The sequence below is a fragment of the Lepisosteus oculatus genome, chromosome 3 (genome assembly GCF_040954835.1).
Source record: "Lepisosteus oculatus isolate fLepOcu1 chromosome 3, fLepOcu1.hap2, whole genome shotgun sequence".
Taxonomy (NCBI): domain Eukaryota; kingdom Metazoa; phylum Chordata; class Actinopteri; order Semionotiformes; family Lepisosteidae; genus Lepisosteus; species Lepisosteus oculatus.
The window spans coordinates 29,840,460-29,861,928 of record NC_090698.1 but is presented as its reverse complement, the minus strand read 5'-3'; the positions used below and the strand labels follow the sequence as shown (position 1 = coordinate 29,861,928).

General features: G+C 36.8%; 2 protein-coding genes across 5 annotated transcripts in view; one reads left to right on the top strand and one right to left on the bottom strand.

Annotated features, from left to right (window-relative positions):
• slc25a46 (solute carrier family 25 member 46) overlaps positions 1-17,559 on the bottom strand; it is a 29,060-nt gene extending 11,501 nt beyond the window's left edge. The window contains exons 1-5 of the mRNA XM_015337951.2: positions 17,135-17,559; positions 9,893-9,935; positions 6,722-6,779; positions 6,242-6,319; positions 5,896-5,996 (exon numbers count right to left, since the gene is read on the bottom strand). Of these exons, the coding sequence (XP_015193437.1) occupies positions 5,896-5,996; positions 6,242-6,319; positions 6,722-6,779; positions 9,893-9,935; positions 17,135-17,393 (539 nt within the window). The 5' untranslated portion in view covers positions 17,394-17,559. The remainder of the gene's footprint in view (positions 1-5,895; positions 5,997-6,241; positions 6,320-6,721; positions 6,780-9,892; positions 9,936-17,134) is intronic.
• Positions 17,560-17,612: 53 nt separating this feature from the next.
• The window catches only part of tmem232 (transmembrane protein 232), a 34,497-nt gene continuing 30,640 nt past the window's right edge, over positions 17,613-21,469 (top strand). Inside the window, exons 1-5 of one of the 4 annotated variants that reach the window (XM_015337938.2) lie at positions 17,613-17,679; positions 18,189-18,357; positions 19,836-19,947; positions 20,783-20,888; positions 21,174-21,331. In XM_015337938.2, coding sequence (XP_015193424.2) covers positions 18,221-18,357; positions 19,836-19,947; positions 20,783-20,888; positions 21,174-21,331 — 513 coding nt within the window. In that variant the 5' untranslated portion in view covers positions 17,613-17,679; positions 18,189-18,220. Of the gene's footprint in view, positions 17,704-17,814; positions 17,960-18,188; positions 18,358-19,835; positions 19,948-20,782; positions 20,889-21,173; positions 21,332-21,469 lie in introns of those variants that run through there. The other 3 variants (XM_015337932.2, XM_015337939.2, XM_015337925.2) reach the window with 3 other exon arrangements.

Here is a 21,469-nt window from a genome sequence, read left to right as displayed (position 1 = left end):
TTTAATGTAAAAGGCATTTAAAGCACTTGTTAAACCAGCTGAAAAAGTGCTAAACCAATCAAAAAGAACAATGATTAATTCATGAATTGTCCTGAAAAAGTCGAAGTTGGAAGTACATTTGGGAAAAACATGGAGATGCGACATTAACTAAGAAGGGGTAAAGGCAACAACAAATGCTACTGCTTTAATGTGTGAAGTCATTCTCTAGCAGCACAGTTACAGGAGCATGTCAGTTCATGATCACACACATTTCCACATCTTGTTTGCTATCAAAGCTAGTAGATCGCTAAGCAGCAAGTAACCTGTAAAATAACTTTAATAGGTTCAATAACTCCAATGAAAGATTTAATTCAATAAAACATTTTTGGGGATTTTTTTGAGAGTTTTATTGATCACTTTCACTTTTCTAGTACCTAACAATGAGTGACCACTATAAACAAAACGTATCATGAGAACCCCTTTTATCCATCCAGCTTTCAATTTTAGGTTTTCTGTCAAAGATATTTAAGACAGATATAAAAATACATACATTTAATTTCTGCTTGAAGGGTATGATGCTGGCCATGTGTGAACAGGATTTCCAAGCAGTGAAGCCTAAGAGGTCAGGTGCTGGAGAGGCTTGAAGAAGTCACAAGTTAACTACTTGTACGTAGCTTACAGTAGAATTGGAGCCCCAAGGTGTGATTATCTGTATTTTTGATAAGGTGTTTCAATTATCTACCCAATTTGTAAACTGTGGCTCAAGGAAATGTATTTCACATACTTGTGCACTGACCTTATTCATCCTTTGCTAGTAGCAGTATCAAATGATTAAATGTAGTGATTAAATGTGGCAGTTCCAAAATGATTGTGGTTAAAAATAATTATTTGAATTGGCATGAATAAAATTATTATGGGTATGTCAATGAAGACTTTCTCAGCTGATAAAAAGACAATTTTCCCTACTTAAATCTGCATTTAAGGTTTGCAAAGTTGGCAAGATTACTGCTTCTTGTATGGCAACTAAAAGTTATAATTTTTTGTTCAAATGCTTTAATGTTTTTGTACAGTTAGAAAATGAGGATGCTCTTTCCCCTGCGAATTCACATACCTCAAAAGACAACTTTACTCAAGAAAAAAGATCCTAAAACTATTTTGTCTCTGTCAGCACCTCTACTTTTCCATTAACTTTTTCATTTAGGCATGGAGTTCAGAAAATCTCTTCAGTACTTTACTGATGACTGCATATTCTGCATCATGTTCTTCCAATATCACTCCGGACTGCTGTAGATTCCGTGCTTTTGAACTGAGGAACAACTCTGATTACTGCTTGTAATACCTTCATCAAACACAACTGATTTTGCACAAAGGTGTGCTTGATATGAAATACAATGATAATTCAGAACATTCCTGTCAGGACAAAGTGCTAAGCTGAAAAGTGCTGTGTCTGATTTTGGCAGATTACGGTTTATAGTGACAGGCTGGTTAATGAAAGGAGTACTTCCTTAAATTAGTAGGAAGCTCAATGACACAGCATCTGACTGTGGGCAGGGTTTACATAACCTTGAGCTGAGGTAGGTGGCACAGACAGCCACTCTCATCGGGTTTTCTCGGCACAGGGACTCCACATGTAAACACGGTTGGTTGCCTTGGAGACCGAGGGCTGTGAGCTCTGGTTCGCTCAGTTCCCACTATTTTTCCTTTACTTTTTAACTGTCTAAAATAGTAAGGCCTCCCCTGCAGCTGTTTTTTGTTATACCAGTTTCATATTTTTTTATCCCAGTTTCATATATTTCACATGCCAGCCTGTACTCCACGAGCAATAGTGCTACACATTGCAACAAACTAGATCCCTTATGGCTCTGTATGCCAGACAATTCTTCTGTCACTTCAAAATGGTTAGTAATGCCCTGAAGAAAACTTAAAAGGTAAAAACATTATCAAATACATACTGTAAGTACTTTCACCAAGAGTGATAAATATGTGTAAAAACCATTCAATCTACTATATACCTGGTCTTAAATATTCTTTTTGTGGAACAGCCATTTTTAAAAGGTTGATGTCAGAAAAAAAAATTATCTATTTCTTCCTTCATCACACATAGATAAGACTGCATTTCATATATTTACAGACAGAAAAAGGCTTCCTACCTTAACAAAATAGTTCTGAAACACCATAAATTATACAAGTGACATTTTGTTCTGTATTTGAGATCCTCCCCAAAAGGTGACATGTAGGGTAGATAGCTTATTTTTAAGTTAAAGGGTCTGTATAAGTTACAGCAAAGTCTGTATAATTTGACTCTTAAGAGGTGTTTTTTTCATAATGTCTCCTTTCACAACTGCTTTATTACTGCAACTGATTTTTAGAATATCAGGAAACTGTTCATAAAACAGTATATTATCCGTGTTAAACCTTCATTTTGTCAACCTACTATCGTTTTAAAAAACACTCTGGTGGATAGACACGTACAGTATGCACAGTGCAACTGAGCTCATGCTCTGGCAACACATAACCATTGCTCTGAATCTTTACCAGACTTTCAGTAGTCTTTGAATCACTGGAATATTAAAATACTCAGGAAAAACGAGTGTGAAACATTTTAAAGATTTTATAAATTACTTTAAAAACTTCAGTAGGTAAAAATAAAATTAAAACATTTCTGTGCCACATACATCACCATTTGCACAGTCCCTTGTATTCCGCAATATACATCAAAAAGTGAATTTAGATGCTGATACAGAAAAACAAAACTTTTTTTCCAAAAGTTTTGAGTGTGAAAGTGTAGGAAGAGTACTAACCATAGTTAAATATCACAGTATGTACCTATTCTGACCTAATGTCACTCACTCTCTTGGAAAGTAAAGCTTCTATTCCCTATGGTCAGTCAGAAACTACAGTATATCTACGAGCTTTACTAGGGTGGTGTATATTTACCATCATTTGCTGCTTCTCAGTCTTTAAAGTGAACCAAGAAAGATATAAATAATATCTTAAAGCAGTTTCTTTTCCACAATTGTGATGAAAGCAGCTAATTTCTACATTGATCCTGCTGATTATTAGTTCAATAATAAAGAAGATGGTTAAAGCAGAATTTTAGAATATAGCAGATTAAAAAACCTGCTGGGGATGTAACTTATCAGAAAAGGTCATTTATATTTTAACATTATTTTAAAAAAATACACACAAACAAAGAGAGATTCTGGTGAAACTAAAGCAATAAATTGGTAATCAAATGGTGTTTAGCCAAATATTGGGACAGGCCTTGACTCATAGGTAGTAAGATTAAAGGCATTGTGGTTTCAATGACTCACACCTAACTTAACATGCTAAAAAGAGAAAGACGCTACCACACAGGACACAGGATATCGATTACGGTTGTTACTTTTCATAAAAATAAATCAAATTTACACTGAAAAAAAAGCATTTTACAATATTTTTCATGTATTATGTTCCCTTGCTCTTTACAGCTTGAATATTTTTTTGGAAATACAAATCAATGTTTTCATTGTTGTACATCCAACACTTACACGTAACAGGACTTACTAACCTTGATTGGTTAACACCTATAGTGAATGTAACCATATTGAATATACTGATGCTATTAGTTTGTCAAGGATTGTTCAAGGATGGTGAGTGAGATACATTCAAAGAAAAATTATTTCTATAACACATACTTTATTAATGCATGACAAACTATGAAAGCAATTCTTTTTTTCCCCATTCACACAGAGGAAAAAGTAGTGACAAATATTATCCTAAGAGATTATCCACTGATACATCAGAAGTTCACTAAAACAAATATTCAGTGCATTAAACTACACATATTGTTATATGGCAAGAAATATGCAGACTGTCAACTCACTGCTTACAATTCTGTAGTGTGTAAAATGTGGTAAAGCAAATTGACAACTGCATTATTTTATATGAAGCCTTCAATGATTTGAACATAATGTCAAATGCCAAAGGTGAAAGCATAATAGAACTCAAAGCTTAGGAATCTGTAGAATTTAGAATGACTAACCACATACAAAATCAACACCGTCAAAATGTGTTTGAAAAATAAGTAAACAAAAATGAAGTGCAGGAGATAAACTTGGTTAAAGCTGATACAAAAAACTGAATATTGGAATCAAAAATGCCCAGAAAAGAGGAAGATGAAGAATGCATAACAAATTAATTTAAGGGAAGAGTCACTAATCAGCATCTACTGTACTCTGTCTCGGTGTTAACTGCTGAAATGGTGCATAATGAGCAAATAATTTCCAGAAATTTATGTTATCCTGATACATAAGTTATAAGCTATTAAGGCTGAATAAGATTCAGAATCAATAAATTTTTCTGAGCTTTCTATTTTACCTTACAAGAGATTAGGCAAAGTAGAACGTCATTGTAATACGCAAAATACACAATGCTTTGCATCCACATTTCTCTTAATAAAACAACCTGCCTAAATCTGATCTAAAATTACATGGATGTATAATCATTCATAACTCTGGTTTCAGATTATAAATATTTGTTGTATCCTGTTTTTCCTCTGGAACTTACATTCCAAGCAAGACACAAATATAGAATAAAGCTTCATGCTCATTAGATAGACTTGCATTTACCTGGAAACACCTCAGATGACATATGACTCAGGAAGATAAGAGGTTTCAGGTTTAAAAACAAAGCAATGATCTTTAAGGACTAACCTTTAGTATCATGGTGAAGTGATTCAAGCATCTCGGGCTACATGGTAGCTAAGGAGATCCTTCTAACACAGAAAAGTAGCTGTGACTCAGAGGAAAGTGGGAAGAGCTTACTCACTACACTTGACTTTCCTGAACATTTAGACGTGTAAGAAATAGAACACTATCTATAAATTGTTACACAGCTGCATCTTGTGGACAACAAACGCAACTGAAAGGTTAGTAGCAATATCATATTGTTATTGTGACATGTATGGTACAAGGGAAGGAAAAAACTGCTGGAACAAACCCTGTCTGAAAAAGTTAGACATGAAATGAAAAGACTAGTAAAATAAAAATTCAATATTCCTTTTATACCACTGCTAATAAAATAATTGTACCTCTTTGACAAAGAAAGCTGGTATATTTGATGTAACTGAAGAAACAAAATGTCCATTAAAAGTTTTACCTGAAAGTGAGTTAATTAAGAGAAAATGACTCAGAATGACTGACAATAGCCTTCTAAGATAAAGGAAAGATTCCATGCACTGTTCTAAACTCAATTTATAAGAGCATATAAATTACATCTGCCTCTTTAGGAGAAGAACGTATTCCCCTTAATTGTCAACCTCTGTGTCCACCTTGATTCAAGGGTATTTTAACATCTTTTGACATGACTTTGCAGTCCCATTATTCTAGAAGCTTAAATCGAGAGTTCTTAGACCCTTTCTACTGGCAGGACTTTAAAGTCCCAACAGGCCATAAACAGCTAAAATTATACTTCCTTGTATCTTACATGCTGCATACTTGTATCATTCCTTTTATATTACATTGCATACAACTATTTTTGTATCGTTTTCTTAAACCTGCATTGCACCTTAATGTGATGCATTTGGTACTGACTTGCTCTGGCTATAAAATACTCTACTGAAATGTTTGCACCATTCTTTTAACTGAGAATGACTTATACTATCCCATGGCACTGTTCTCAAGAGTTAGAGTTAACACAGGTGTCCTGACTTAGTTCCATTCTGAACCTAAGCACTCTAACCTCTCTAGAAGTTTATATATATTTTAAAGGATATACAGACACACAGATATTGTGACGTGGTGTAAAACCCCCAAATATATTACATTTTGCTCCTGAAATGGAGGGTTACATTCAAATGTGAATTACCCTGGCAAACTGGGGATACCTATTATATACAGTTTATGTTACGTGTGGCATCTTTTCTTCTTACAGTACCTTGGAAGTGGTGTGCATTCACTGATAATTCCTTCTGCACCAAGTGTTACTCCCTGGACAACAAATGTACTTCCCATTCCTTTCCATAGAGCCTTTGGACCCTGTCAACACCAGGGATAAAGTGTCACAAGCACTTTCATACAGTTTATGATAATTCTAACACAATGCAAAAATCATTAATAATACTTAGCATTTAACTTCTATAAAAAGAAGAACAACTTACAGAACTATTGTAATTTAATTTTTGAATATAATTAATGTAATGTAATATTGTAATAAAGACTATCTGGATTTTCTTCAATATGTTCATAGTGTACAAACCAATAACAGATTCTACTGTTCTTACCTGTGTTTTTGTGACATTGTACATGACACTGATGGCAGTGAATGGTGAGAGATGATAGCATTTCGCATGATAATTAACCTGAAAACAATATTAACCATGAGTGAGCATATAGTCAGCAAATATAAATCTTATGTCATTCTCAAACCTGAAATGTACCAACTGTTGAATTGAATTAAACAATTTAACTACTGTTTAAAGCGTAGTAAAATGACAAAAAATGTTTCGAAAGGGCTGTTGTACAACCATGCTTAAGATGCTCTGCATTATACAGAAAATGATGTGCACAAGGTCTTCCTTATTTCAGATGAGAAACATGTCACAACACAAGAGAATAATAACGTTAGCATCTTCAGACTAGAGGTGTCTTTCATTCTCTGATAGGTTGGGTGTTTGAGTCAGGGAAATTGAGAAGGATCATGCTAATACATTCTGAATTTGTTGTGCTTTAAGGCACTGGAGATTTGTCAGTTTAATTCTTACCTGACACTGACGACGGAATACAATGCAAGGGTGAGCAAGGACGTTTTCTGTGAAGAGACTGAGAACAACATTTGAATGCAAATGTAAACAATCAAGGAATTAAAAAAATGTTTTTTTTACACTGTATTTAAAAACAGATTTGAAATATAAAAAAATGTAAGGAAACAACTGTGACTAATTTGCAGTGCAGGGTTTTTACATAATCAAAAGGCAAATACTTCTATTTCTCAGTAGCTACAAATGAAAACTTTGCTATCTTGCACTGAATCTGGCACACATTCAAAAACATAATCCTACCAATATTGCATTTATGAAGTAGGAAATACAATTTAGGAAGAGTTTTAAATGGCACAAAAAACGGCCAATCTTATAGACAGGCAACGGGCGGCATGCAACAGCAGACACTCTCACCATATAGAAATTCTCAGCCAACAGCAACTAAACCTTACAACAAAAGCTTTTCAAACTTCATGGGTAAAACTGAACATGTGTTGTTCAACACCAATGCTGTTCCACCAATCCATCAATTTTCTAACCATTTCATCCAAGTCAGGGTTGCGGGGGGAGCCAGAGCTTGTCCCAGCAAGCAACAGGCACAGGGCAGAATACATCCTGGGTGGGACACCAGTCCACTGCAGGGCATGCCAGAACTTGTTTAAGCAGTTCTTTAATAATAATTGTCACGTTAACCATTGGGAAATTCCAAAACACCTCCACTAAATGACACAAGAACCTAAAAAGTCTGCAACCCACATGGCTAATTTCTCAACCTGACAGTTTTAGAAAGAAGCAATGGCATCAGCTTTAAAATGACTAGGTAGCTTGCTCCAGACTCCCACAATCCTTTATGCAAAGAAGTATCTGCTGTTCTCAGTTTTAGAATCACTTTAAATTAAAAGCATTAAATTCCATTTATGTTCTTTGGGTAATGTTTATAGTAATAACTACAGGTGCCCTGATACTCTTCACAGTTCCAGGGTATTTTAGTACTTCGAACATGTCAAAATAGTACATTCTTCTGAGTCAGCAACTGGTCACTCTCCCCTGGACTGAAGCAATAGCTTTTTTGAACTGTGGCAGGCCAATTATATTACCATTATGACACTCACGTGTTTTACGTGACGATCCACACTTGGTATAGTGACATTAAATACCTAAACTTTACACATTTTACATGGATTTACTAAAATGATTTACTGAAAAAATACACCCCATTATTGTACATTTTCCAAGAAGGTAGAATAGTTTTTACGTGTATTTTCTAGGAATAACTGATTCATTCAAACAGATTTCTGGGCTCCAGCATTATGGGTTTTCTGATATGTTCTTCTAAACGCTGGGCGATAATTCGATAATGATAATTATCGCGATATAATTTTAACAAAAGTTCGATAAATGTTCAATATACATGTTTGTATTACAAAATACTGCTCGAGTGCGCATGCGTGTTGCAGACTGGACCGCTAACCTGGTGTTGTTTACCTGACAGGATTGTAGAGTGGAGAAATGAGCGACACTGAAGCAAATGTAGTGCTGCCAATGACCAGCTCGAAGGACGGTGACATCATTGACAGAAAAGGTAATTCGACTTCGGTAATTTGGAGATATTTTGGCTTTTTACGATCAGACATAAAACAGAGCAGCGTGCACTGCAAACTGTGCCGCAGATCCGTGCCAGCAAAGACAGGCAACACCACGAACCTATTTCACCATTTAAAACAACAACAGAAAGTAAAAAATTACAGTCACAAACTAGTGTTGTTAGTGGAAGGGGACCATCTATAAGCACCAGCCCAGTATTCAGTGCGACTACACAGCAGCAAACCATAGTAGCATCATTTTCGAGCACCGTGCCTTACGACAAAAAAACGAAAAGACATGAAGACATCACATAGTGACATGAAGACATCACAAAAAATCTGCCTTTAAACTTCAAAGAAATAATGATTTGACATTTATCGTAATAATTATCAATATCGACTGATATGAACATTTTTATCATGATGATGTTTTTGGCCATATCGCCCAGCCCTATGTTCTTCTGCTACTTAGCTTATCTAAGAAAAAACACATAAACTTCAGTATTTTTGGTGACACAAAATGTCTGTCTACTGTAGCCAAGATAAATGTCAGCTGAAAAAGGTACACGATGTTGTCTCATTACTGGGATTTTTTTTATATTAAGCCAGGAGAAGATGTATTGAGAATGTGTTCTTTATCCCTAGTTAGCTGGAGTTGCCTGAGGTTTCGAACTCACACAACTGAGCAGCCATGCTATCTGAATTCAGCAGTTATTGTGCAGGGCTTCATTTAAAACAATACATCACTTGAAGCTGTTTTCCTGAAGCTTTTTAATCCGCAAATCTTTCTTATTCTTCAGTAACTGTTCCAATGGTCAAATGATTAAGACCAAGAGCATTGCCAATGTCAAATTCAGTTTTTATGATATCCATTTTTATATCAAAGGTTACTACTGTCCTTCTTCTTTTGAATACATTTGTGTCATTTTTCTTTTCTCATTTTTAGAGCTATTAACAAGCAAAATACTTCCAACACAACCAAGAAATCACAGAGAAAAAGTTGGATGTTAAAGAAAACCACTCTGTCATTGAATGAACCCTTGATTCTTGCGAATGAGCCTCAGTTCATTGCTGTGAGCACATTCACTATTCTGGTATCTTAAATTCTTACCATATCTGGGGTGCTATCTAAGTGCTTTTTTTATGTCCTCCCTTAGTTTGTGTGGGTTCCCCCCCCGGGTACTCCGGTTTACTCCCACAGCCCAAAGACACACTGGTGAGGTAATTGACTTCTGGGAAAATTGGCCCTGGTGCGAGTTTGTGCGTGTCTGTGTTTGCCCTGTGAGGGACTGACATCCTGTCCAGGAAGGACCTTTCCTTGCACCTGTTGCTTGCTGATAGGCTCTCCTATGATTCTGAACTGGATGATATGGTTAGAAAATGGTCTAATAACTGTTATTATATCAGTCCATATGTTGTTTGTACAGTATGTATAGATGTGTATATCTGGATTGTTTTAATATCCTGCTTAATCTTATCATGCGAAAAGCATTCTGATACAGAATTTTCATTTTATACTTCCCATTCACACAATGTATATTAGTGTTATCATTTGTAACACAAGTAATGAATAACTAACAGATTTTCTTACCTTGCCAGGCCAATTCCAAATCCAGCAAACCTGTTTATCTGATCTGAAATGAAAAAAAAAAACATACCCATTTGATTGTCACATGCTACCATCTTTTCAAACAACAAAAAACACAATTAGACAAAGACATGTTGACAAGAAAGGCAAATGAGGCTAACAAAGGTAAAGATTTTTTCGCTAAACTCATGGAAATCAAAAGCTATGATTTAACATATCTATGAAGTACATGTGTTGTATTCTGCATTTTGAAATCAGGTCCGCTCCTGATTCAAGTATGGAGGTACAGCTAGACACCTTCAGTTCTGTAGCCCCTTAAATTACTGTGAAGGTCTGTTAGGGTTCAAGGATCCATCATGCTAAGCACATGGGGCTCTGGCAAACAAGTTCTCAATGGGACAGACAGGGTGGATAGCAGAGTAATGAAGCCACTCATTACTCATAGATGGGGATTATTAGGTGGCCATGATTGGTAAGGGCCAATGGGAAATTTGGCCAGGACGCCAGGGTTACACCCCTACTCTTTTCGAGAAATGCACTGGGATTTTTAATGACCACGGAGAGTCAGGACCTTGGTCTCATCAGGACGGTACCTGTTTACAGTATAGTGTCCCCGTCACTATACTGGGCATTAGGACCCATATGAACTGCAGGGTGAGTGCCCCCTGCTGGCCCCACTAACACCTCTTCCTGTAGCAACCTTAGTTTTTCCCAGGCTCACACCTGCTTAGCTTCAGTGGGTTGCCAGTTGTTAGTTGCAGGGTGATACATCTGCTGGGAGTTACTACTCTCATGTCGTTAAAAATCAATCCTAGAAATATGTTCCTCACCATCAATTGATTGTTAAAACTTAACTGGTAACCGCTTACCAGTTTTTTTCAACCAATATTGACAATATCCAGCATGTACCACTACTACACCTGTCTCTTTTTACTGGTTCTTCACTTTCTTTCAGCTTGACACTGCAGGCCTCAGTTAATTGCTATTGCTAATAAAACCCACAACCTGTCTATTAGATCCCATTCCTCGTGTTTTATTTCAATCATGTTTTCCAGTCCTTTGCCCTACTGTAATACATAGTGAATAAGTACTTGAGCACTGAAGTGGTACCAATGATCCTTAAATTGCCTTCAGTTATGTCTGTGCAAAAAACATCTTTGGATAACCTAAACAATAGGTTTTTTGTAAACAAAATATTTTCATCCTATATCTAACTCCTAACTAATTCTGCTAAAATTCTAGAACTTTAGAAATTTAAAAAATTTTTTTACCTTTTAATGAAATGTTTAAAACACTTTAATTTTGTAAACACAACACTCATTTTGTACAGAAAAAATCACACAATCTCCTCTCTTTATGTGGTGTGAAGCAGTGTGGAACTCAGCAATACAGAAAGAGCATTCTGCAGCCAGGATGCTTGGAAAGAGGAGGGATTATTTCATGCCAGCCAGTTAGTGCATTATCTGCATTACCTCGCAGAAGGGGGAAGGGAAACTTGTTGTGTGCTTTTATTTCACTCTCCATCACTCTCCCAAACCCCCAACTCCCACCCCCAACAGAGAAAGGTGATAAAAAATCATTCAAAAGGGTGTGGCGTGTTAACACAAACTCTGCTAATTGAGCCACTTGTAAGAGCAAGGTGACATTCTGCTCAATTAAATGAAAGCTACAGTACAGGCAGATTTTAAATTCAAGCAAAATTAGCTGTTGGTCAAAAGCAGCACTTCTGGACGATATAATCAAAACAAACCCCCACGCTGGGTCTTGTCTCTCGACACATGTATCATCATTGAAGACCCTCTCACCCTTTTCACAGTCTCTTTACACCCCATGCCTTCTGGAAGACAGTATCACAGCCTACAAGCCAGAACCACCAGGCTCAGGAATAGCTTTTTCCCACAGGCTGTTAAGATTAATGAATTCCAAACAGCACATGGACTGATCACCACCTGCTGAACAACCACCCACTGCAGTGCTATCACCACCGTCTCACTGACCGCATGCCTTGTAATGTTGTGTTATGACTATGTCCTGCACTATTGTCTGCACTTGCCTCCCGCTCCCACCACCCAACCATGTATTTCAGAATGCTTATTTATACATGACTACCTAAACTACCGGAATACCAATTTATTAATTTATTTATCTACTCATTACATTGTTTTATGTTTACTTATATACACCAATACTACCTCAACAGCTGCTAATGATTCTCAGTTCTTTTCATTGTACTGTGACGTTATGCTGACTGTTCTAGTGTATTGTGCACCTCGGCCCAGGAGAAACTATATTTAGTTCTCTCTTTTACAATTGTATAAGTGAGAATGACAAAGTGAACTGAACTGTTCCACACACGCAAATCCCATGAAGTCATATCAATAGATATATTGAAATAGTAGCGTACATGTCAATGAACTGCAATGTCATTATATACTGTATATAAAGTATCATATCATGTCGTTTTAAAGCCACTACAGTACAGTATGTGTGGATGTAAGCCTGAAAGAAGCACACTGGTTGGCAACAAGCAACAGTAGAATAATAAACTATTTTTCATTTATCAAACTGAGTAATGTTGTTTTTGTAAAGTAGCCCTTCTTCCTTTTATAACTTAATATTTAAATGACTATAACACACAGTTTAAAATTAATAAAAGCCTAAACAGTATACAACTTCAATTCTATAATTGGAAAGGGATTTCTCAAGGGTCTCAGCATTGACCAGGATTCGAAACCATGCGTTTTCTGGTAACCACCCAAATGCTTCCACATGCCACGTTAAGTTTTCAGTGCTCCATCTGTGGTTTTACAAAGTAGTGCAGTCCGACAACTGAATATTTTTCAAAGCGAGCAGTACCCCATGGCACGGTGTGTATTATCTGGTGTGCATTTTCAGTGGCTGGATCAATATGAATGAGGATCTAAGATGCAGTTCTAGAAGACAGAAAAGTTCATTTTTTGATAAGTTTGCCTACAATGTTACATGTATATCCAATGAAGTCAGGCAAGAATTACATTAAATAAAACTTGGGAAATACATTTTATGTTAAATCTGTTTATATTTCAAAGCTACAAAACTTAGTTTCATGACATTGCTACTTAAACTAAATATTTTACAAGTTAAAATCAATTGTCAGGGTCTTAAAACTGTTTTTGATAAGTGGGATTAAAACAAAGAATAAATAAAAACAAACCACTGAATCCTAAAGAAGAGTAGGGTCAACATTGAAACCAACTGAAGAGCTGCAATGTAATTTATGTCACATTTCCCTTCTGGGCTAGAAAGATAAAAGAAATTAATATGCAGAATTACTTTCTCTCTCTCATAGATTGCATAGAAGAAACATGTAATTAACAACTTTCTACACAGACACAAAGATAATCATTTTCTGTCTTGCAAACGTCTGGCGGTTAAAAAGAAGTTAAGCATTTTCTATCATTTCTATTCTTAGGTGGGTGGTGTGGAGTTCAAATAAAAACCAGATTCTCAGCCTAAGGTTTTTTACAGAGTTAATATGTTTTACATAATGAAAAACAAGATTATTTAGGTTCCCCATGTTTTAGTGTCACATGTTAATTGAATAAGAATATAAAATTTAGTTCCGGTTTTACAACAGATTATATGATAAAGCTGTAAAAAATTACAGTAACAAAATACCTGTTTTGCCTAACATATAAATACACAAAATTCTGCACTGCATTCCAAAAATAAAAAAAAAACAAACAAAACTGCTACAATAATGTTCAGCATTTAGATAAATTATTGTTTCCCCTACTTTTGCAATGGGTGAGCTTAATCCGTGTTCACTGGAGTTTTTAAGATCCCCTAAAACCAAAAGAAAAGCAATACATGTTCTATGGGAATCTATGGGAACAGGTGGCTATTCATGCATGAAGAGTGCTCATATAAGGAAAAGTTTCATCATTGCCAAAGATATGAAATTTCTCTTGGATGACAACTGACTGGTTAACATGGTGACTGAGCAAGGATAGCTTAGTAAGCCCTACAAACACAGACAGCTGTCTCTGGATTCTAATGCTTATTTTGTGAAGCGGAAGATGACTGCATGCCTTGATTTCATAAACGGCCTCTGAACTAATTGCTATTATAGGTGCAAACATTTAAAAAGCTGCAGATGACTACAACGGTTAACTTGTCTTGAGAGGATCATTCACCCACCACTCACTTTTGCAGTTTAGTATGATTCATATAAATGCGTTGCTTCACACATATTCTGTGTAGTGCAACTGGTACCATTCTAGTACAGCAGACGATTGCAACAGAATTAGTCAGGGTAAGTTCAGTCCTGTCAAAATGTAGACAAATGTCATAAAAAGACTGCAGAACAAAGGGGAATATGAAACATAACATAATGCAAAGGAACAAGCAATAGGTTTATTCCATGCTGAAAAGAGAAGAAAGAAAACACAACGTTTTGGCCATGGAGCCTTCTTCAGGTCTCTTTTCAGCATGGAATAAACCTATTACATGTTCCTTTGCAGCCTATGCATGCTGACGCAGCTACCCCCCTGAACTACATAATATAATGCTGTATTTAACCTCTCCCATATCCATGAGGGACATTTACAGCTGAGTTCTTATTCACAGCAGGAGAAGAGAATTACACTTCAGCTTGATCTTTATTCCTATTGAGTAACCTGTGCAAGAGGCCTTAAAGAGTTTGTAATAATTATGATACTGTTACAGCTTTAGGTGACTGAGAAGTACTTCTTATATTTAAGATAAAGTTTGTGAAACTTGGCAGTGTCACACTTCTAAGTTCAGAGCAGAGAGGATGTTTGCTGAGGTCTGGGGGGTCTCTTCAGCAGAAACAATGGTAAAATGTAACTTTGTATACCTAGGTAAGTTGTGGAGTGATGATTGTCAAGAAGCAATACAGACACACTATAAGATCACAATAAGAGCTCAAGAAGAGGAAGCAGGGAAGAAGAAGAGGAGAGACAGATTTCCGGAGGAGATGGGACTTGAAGCTTGCACCAGGCGAGAGCCCTACTTCATGTTCATCCAAATTAAACCTGACTGGAGGTAAATATGTGCACCTTGTTAGAGAGAGATCGCTGGTGTGTGTTTTTAGGGAACTTGTGTTTCCTGAGTGAAACATACCTCAGTTAGAAATGTCTTTTGTGCTTAGGGTTCATTTTAATGGATAGGGATATAGGCTCCCATTTATTTTGTGGCATCCGGGGTGCAGAGAGAGGTTTAACTGCAGGTTGCATTGTATTTCATTAGAAGGCAGCTAATCTCTTATGTGGCCTCTGTAGGCATTAAGAGTTTAATGCTTAGCAGCAGTCTAGGGTTTTCTAGGTGACCAGAATGTTAGGCCTCTGAAACACCTTGTTTGTAAATACTGTACATAGTAGTTCAGGTGGGTAGCTGCGTCAGCATGCATAGGCTGCAATGGAACAAGTTTATTCCATGCTGAAAAAAAAGAAACAAAACACGTTTCAGTCATGGAGCCTTCTTCAGGTGTGTGTATACTGTATATAGAGAATACTGTATAGTTTGTGTTTTGTCATTGTAATTCTTTTTTGTTTAATCATGTGTGCCTGGATTATTACTCCTCTCACCAAAGCTGTGCTTCTAATTATACCAGCCACTCGGGTATATTGCTAGAAATCACTTACAAGTTGGGGGTTATGACTAATTATTTCACTTATTGACGTAACTGCTCGGTCAAATCCTGATTTTCACCAGTTTTGTAACCTCTCATTTGTAACCATACTTAGAGGCATAAGTTATCACCTGTGCTTTCTAGGGCTGACTTGTGCTCCTAGTGACCTACACAAATGCCCAAAATACTGTTGGTGATGTATTAGGCATTGATATAGGAGTCCCCTTTTAATGTATCCATCTATTCATTCATTTTTAACCACTTCTTCCAACTCAGGGTCCTCAGAGAGCTGAAGCCTATCCTGCCAAACAACAGGTGCAAGGCAGGGTACACCCTTTACTGAACGCCAGTCCATCACTGGGCAGACAGACAAACATGTGAATTCAGGCCCAATGCCCTTGATATGCAAAGCTGCAGTGCTACACTTAGTATCAAAAACAGAAAAATAATCAGCCACACATAATTATATTGTATAACTAATGCAACTGATTTACTGTTTTTCATCACTGCAACATTATTTCAATGACAATTCATCATTCTTAAAAGCGGTTAAAATCGAGAATAAAAAGTGTAAAGATATGCACAAATGTGCATAAAGCGATGGGATAGGCTTTTCTGACTCAGCATCCTTAAAATGGATTTCTGAGATTTCTCAACAATATCGATTTTCTCACTCAGCATTTATTTTTAATTCACTTTTCTCCCTAAACAACTTTGGAGCCGAGTGACCCGGGCAGATCTAGGTACTGCTGGTCCTGGAAATCGCAGTGGATGGCAGTATCGGTGGATTTATTGAGAATTAATTTATTATTGTTGTTGTTTAAATTTGTTATACAGTATCAACTGCATACTGTCCTCCTTAGTTGTATTGTATGTGCAATTATCTTCTCATTTGGCACTTCTAGAACTCTTTGTTTAGTGATAAAACAGTTTTAATCCCGAAACGTACATTTAAAGACTTACTCAATCCATTCCAATGTGTTTGCATTTTCGGAACCATTAGTTGCGTGTCTTGATCAGCATTACTGTTCTACAGACAGACTGGGTCAATACCACGTTCGAAGACAGACCTACAGTGATCCGTACGAATACCTTTAAATTCCCAGCTCTTAACAAAATCAAATATATTGTTTAAACTGCGTTTCCGACCTGCTTCGATTTTTACCCCGTCCATAAAAGAAACGCCCCTTAATTATCCCTAAGGGTTCGCTAGTTTATTCCCGCTCCTATGCTACGACAAACCCCTGACGCTTTCGTTATTCACCAAATGCTGAAAACCTCCAATTACGTTAACTTGAACCATGCAGTGTCTTGCCTCTTATTTAAAATCTATTTATTCTTTAAGCCAATTAGTTCAACGTTGTCTTTTGCTCCCTTGGCAGAAATGGGCCTACCCAAAGCTGCCTTAATAAAGTCAGCAATTATACATTTTTCCTTAAATTATTCCTTTAAAGTATTTTGAAATCGTTGGTAAGGTTACGGAAAAAATGCATGTATTTAAAAGAACAGTTTTAAATGAAAGGATTAAATATTGCTGCGGACGTTAAACTGCTTCTAAACGGTCATAATGATCAGATGCACTTGACTGTTACACTGCACTGTTGTCTCCTTACCACCAGATGGTCCAGTAGAAATCTGCTGAGTCTCTTCGGAACCGGGGACTGTGGATGCAGCTGATTCATATTGTGGGGTTCGTTCTCCCCAGTGCAGGTTTCGGCTCCCAGGAATATCGGGTGGTGTCGTTACCCAGTGCTGCATATCTGCGCTAGATGAGTTATTAAATGACCTTCCCGTGTATCCCCCTCCATGAACAGGATCCTCCCTACCTCTATAACCTAAGCCATCAAAGCTCTCGGGCCGGCGTGAAGTCATGGAGTACACAAACGAAGATTGTCAGGGGTAAAGCAGAACAGTAGCTCTAGAGTGGAAGGATTTATTCACTAATCTCAAACTATTGTAAATGTGTTGACAAAATTACACATACAGCAAAAAGCGTGCAAGCTCTTCCAGCAAAACAAGAAACAAGGAAACAGCACTGTCGAACCTTCCCTAAAACCGGAAGTACTTCCTTCCCCCTCCCTCTAAAGCAAAGGGCTCTGGGAATCGTAGTACTAACATCATACCTGAAAATGATTTATTTTAATCGACAGCCTTTCGGGTAAGAAATAACTTCCACCACTATGTAAGTTGGAAACTATTTATATGAAATGTTCTGACGATTAAAGATAAAGAAACTACCGCGTTGTAATGACTTGTGTTTTGGATTGAATATTTTCTCTGCAGTCATGGCAACACCAAAACAAACGATTTCTGCTCGAAGTATCGGATCTTGTGAAACAAATTCTAAAGACGCTTCATTTTCACAATTAAAATGATTTTTTCCCCCTATAGCACTCAATGTTTTTTTATTAGAAAGCTTTGGTCAGAAATCAAAATAGGTAAGAGTGTAATTTCGGATGTATTTAAAAAATAAAAACGTTTTCCTTGAGAAGGCAAACCAAAAACTGAAATTCATTCAAAATAAGGTTTTTGGTTTATCTAAAAAGATGGGTAGGGTACGCAGCACATAGCTGTCTAGAAGAATATTATACAGAAACATTACCTCCTGAAAACTCAGATTAATTAGTACTTTAATGATTTGTGTAAACACAATGTTTCTTCTTTTAGAAATAAAACATCTAACCTACTAGCAAAAGAAGATGCCCATCATCAAAATTCCAGTAGTTCACAACTTTGGGATTATATCCCAAACCCATCAAGAAGATCTACAAAGAAGATTGCTTAAAAAGGCTCAAGAACTGGAAGCATCTCAAAATGCTAAGATTAGCCCTAGCAGGTAAGGAAGCATTTAGATTAAAAATGTTCTTATTATTCTGTTTTGTCTACAAAGTCACATCCTTCTTGTCCACAGTTCTTTTAACCACCAACAGTTACCATCCACACTAGGAACCTTTTCCTGTGACAGAGACTGCTTTAAAAATGTAACCTAAATTTTGTCATATAAAACTTGCAAATATGTAGATACTGTAGTATCACAACTTGCAAATATGTATATAGCATCAAAATCACCAGAGAACAAGTTAGATACAGAGTGATCTCATCTGCTGCATTTTTTGCAAAAAATGCTCTGCCATTTACAACAGTGTTGTAAGAGTAAGAGCATGTGAGAACATTGAAGAGCAAAGATCTCACTAAGCATTTTCACATTAAACCTCTGCCAACCAAAATGTCACCACACAGGAGTTCATTTTAGGACTCCTATTCCAGAAAAGCAACAGGGGTAAAGATTATCCTTAACTTGACATCACACCTTTGTTCTCAATTACTTTAAAAAGTCTTCTCCATTCATATACGGGTTTTCAGTTTTTCACACCTCTCCCCTGATCTCTCTTTGTCTGGATATTCATATTCACCTGCCCTGTGCCCATTCTCACCTTCTCCTGCAACTCTACTCTCTCTCCTGTACACCAGAAGAAGGCTCAATACTGTAGCTGAAAAGTCATTTCTACTTTTCAACGTGAAAATTAACCTTTACATGTTCTTTTGCAGCTAATGCACATTGACGCATCTCCCCATTTGAACAGTCATCAAAATGACAGATATGTGTGTGCTATGAATATATACCGTAATACATATATACAATACAGTCATCACAGGTGACTATACTGCAATCCAACAGAATTCTGATGAGTTCTCAGGACTAAAGTGCTTAAGGACACTGAGTTGAATAAAATAAAGTCATCGGTACCACAATAGTATCATAAATGGTAAAGATCAATAATTTATATTAATAATCGATAAATTAGTGATAAAGATCAATGTAAGACAGGTTGTAAAGGAGGCCCTTTAGCCCATCCAGCACATTTTTTTGCTAGTAGCAGGTTTGATCCAAAGTCTTATCCAGTTGTTTCTTTAACCAAGCCAAGGTATCAGTCGGGTTGTCTTGTCCTTAACAAAAATGGCAACACAAACACAAATCATCTACCACTACCACTACAACAGCCAGAGTGCCAGTATTAGGAAGCTCACACTTGTTAATCGCTCTTACCAGGAGTAATGACTCCACGGAGAGAGAGATGTTCCTTATGCAGGAGGAGACCCCCCTTTGACCAATACTCCTTCAGCCCACCAGGGGTCTCTCTACTCACATGCTCTCTGACTGCTACTGCTGCTTGTTTACATACAGTATGCCTTGGGCACTAGAAACGTGTGCCATTTTTTATTTTGGAATTATGCATATATTTCTTATGCATCGCTTATCTAGGCTGTGGGCATCATTTTTTTTTTGGGGGGGGGGGGGTCTTCTGTGTTTAGAAACCCCTTTGAAATAACTGAGGAATTCATCAAGAAATACAACAGTGTGCAGGAACCTGAGGAACAGGAACACTCTGTGGATCAAGCAAGAAAAATGCTTAGACGAAGCATGGTACAGTACATTTCCTTCTCGCCTGATTTGTATCAATTTGTTATATTTATTTCTGTGTGTATTTGTTGTAGACTTTGTAGCTAAAAATATGACTAAGAGAAAGATTAACACTGGTTCTGGAGAGTCCTAGTCCTGTAGGTTTTTTTTAAGGTAACCATTAAAATTATAATTATTGAAGACTTACATTCATTCTGAATTTTAAGGCAGTTAAACAATTAGGTGGTAGGTCAGTTAGTTAGTTGGTTTGTTAAATTAAGTAATAAAACAATCATTATTTGCACAAATCCGAATACCCTTCAATTGTCAAGGAACAGAGTTCCATTAATTCAACAGATTACTTGCTTATTTCTCCAGAGCCAAGGTTGGAGATGCCTTGACTAAGATTTACTCAGCGACTGGGCAGAGTTGCTTGTTTCAGTGTTTTTTAGGATAACTTTTGATTTTATTTCCCCACTATTTGTAGTCTTATGAGTGTCAGCTTCTTGAAACGTAATGTTTTAAGGCTAAAAGAAAATTAAGTTTTCTCCAAAACTTAGCTCTGTCTTGTTCAGTTGGATTTCACAGTTAAAAGATTATTACTGGAAATTTAAAATAGGAGAGAACAATTTGAACTTTTTTTGCTGGGATTTGTCACACTTATTCCTTATCGCACCGCTCAAAACTCATATGAATATTTCACCTGTTGTCCCAGTTCTGTGACTTAACTCAACATGTATTTATCGGTTTTCTTCAACACAAAGTTATTTAGCAAAGACAGTAGCAAACATCTCTTCCTTACTTGTGTTGAATGTAGCACAAAATAGACATAACGTTATTCTGTTTATGCCTACAAAAGCGTAGAGCTGGATTGAATTCTCAAGGCCATGGAGACCATGTTGACTTCCCACTTGCCTGGACAGAGCTTTTGTTACTTGCTCTGTGCCGAGGTAAAATTCAAGATGGTAAGTGGTTAAAATGTGCAGAATTCTTCCAATGTTACTATTTTAAATTTAGAAGTAACAGTCATTTTCTTATCTATACTCCCCCAATTTTTAATCACTAAATATTAATCAGCTCAGCTTGTTGTTTGAGCTCTCACACAGTACGTGCTCTCTTGTCACTCCTGCCTGACAGGGCTGCTTGTTGTTTGACCTTCTGCGAGCTCCACAGTGACAACTAACGTTGGGTTTTTGTCTTTATTGCCGAAATACCAACCTGATTGCTATTTTTTTTCTATTTTGTCAAAGAATCTTTGGATGTTCTTTTGATTTCATTGGATCAAGCTCCTGTGCATGATGAGCACGCGCCAGTTCTTTTCTACCTTGCAGAGTCTGTTCTCTACTGGCTCTGCACGGACACAGTGCAGAAGCCCTTTCTGTACAGCTCTGAAGTCAAGATGTTAAAGGTAACTTTAGGAACCTGCAGTCGCTGTTGATGGCCTCTTCAGCAATAGAAATTAAGGGAAGGGAGGAGGGGGCTGAAACAGGAAAAAGCAATTTGAGATCAGTCTATTTTTATACGTTCTTTATAATTATTCAATTAT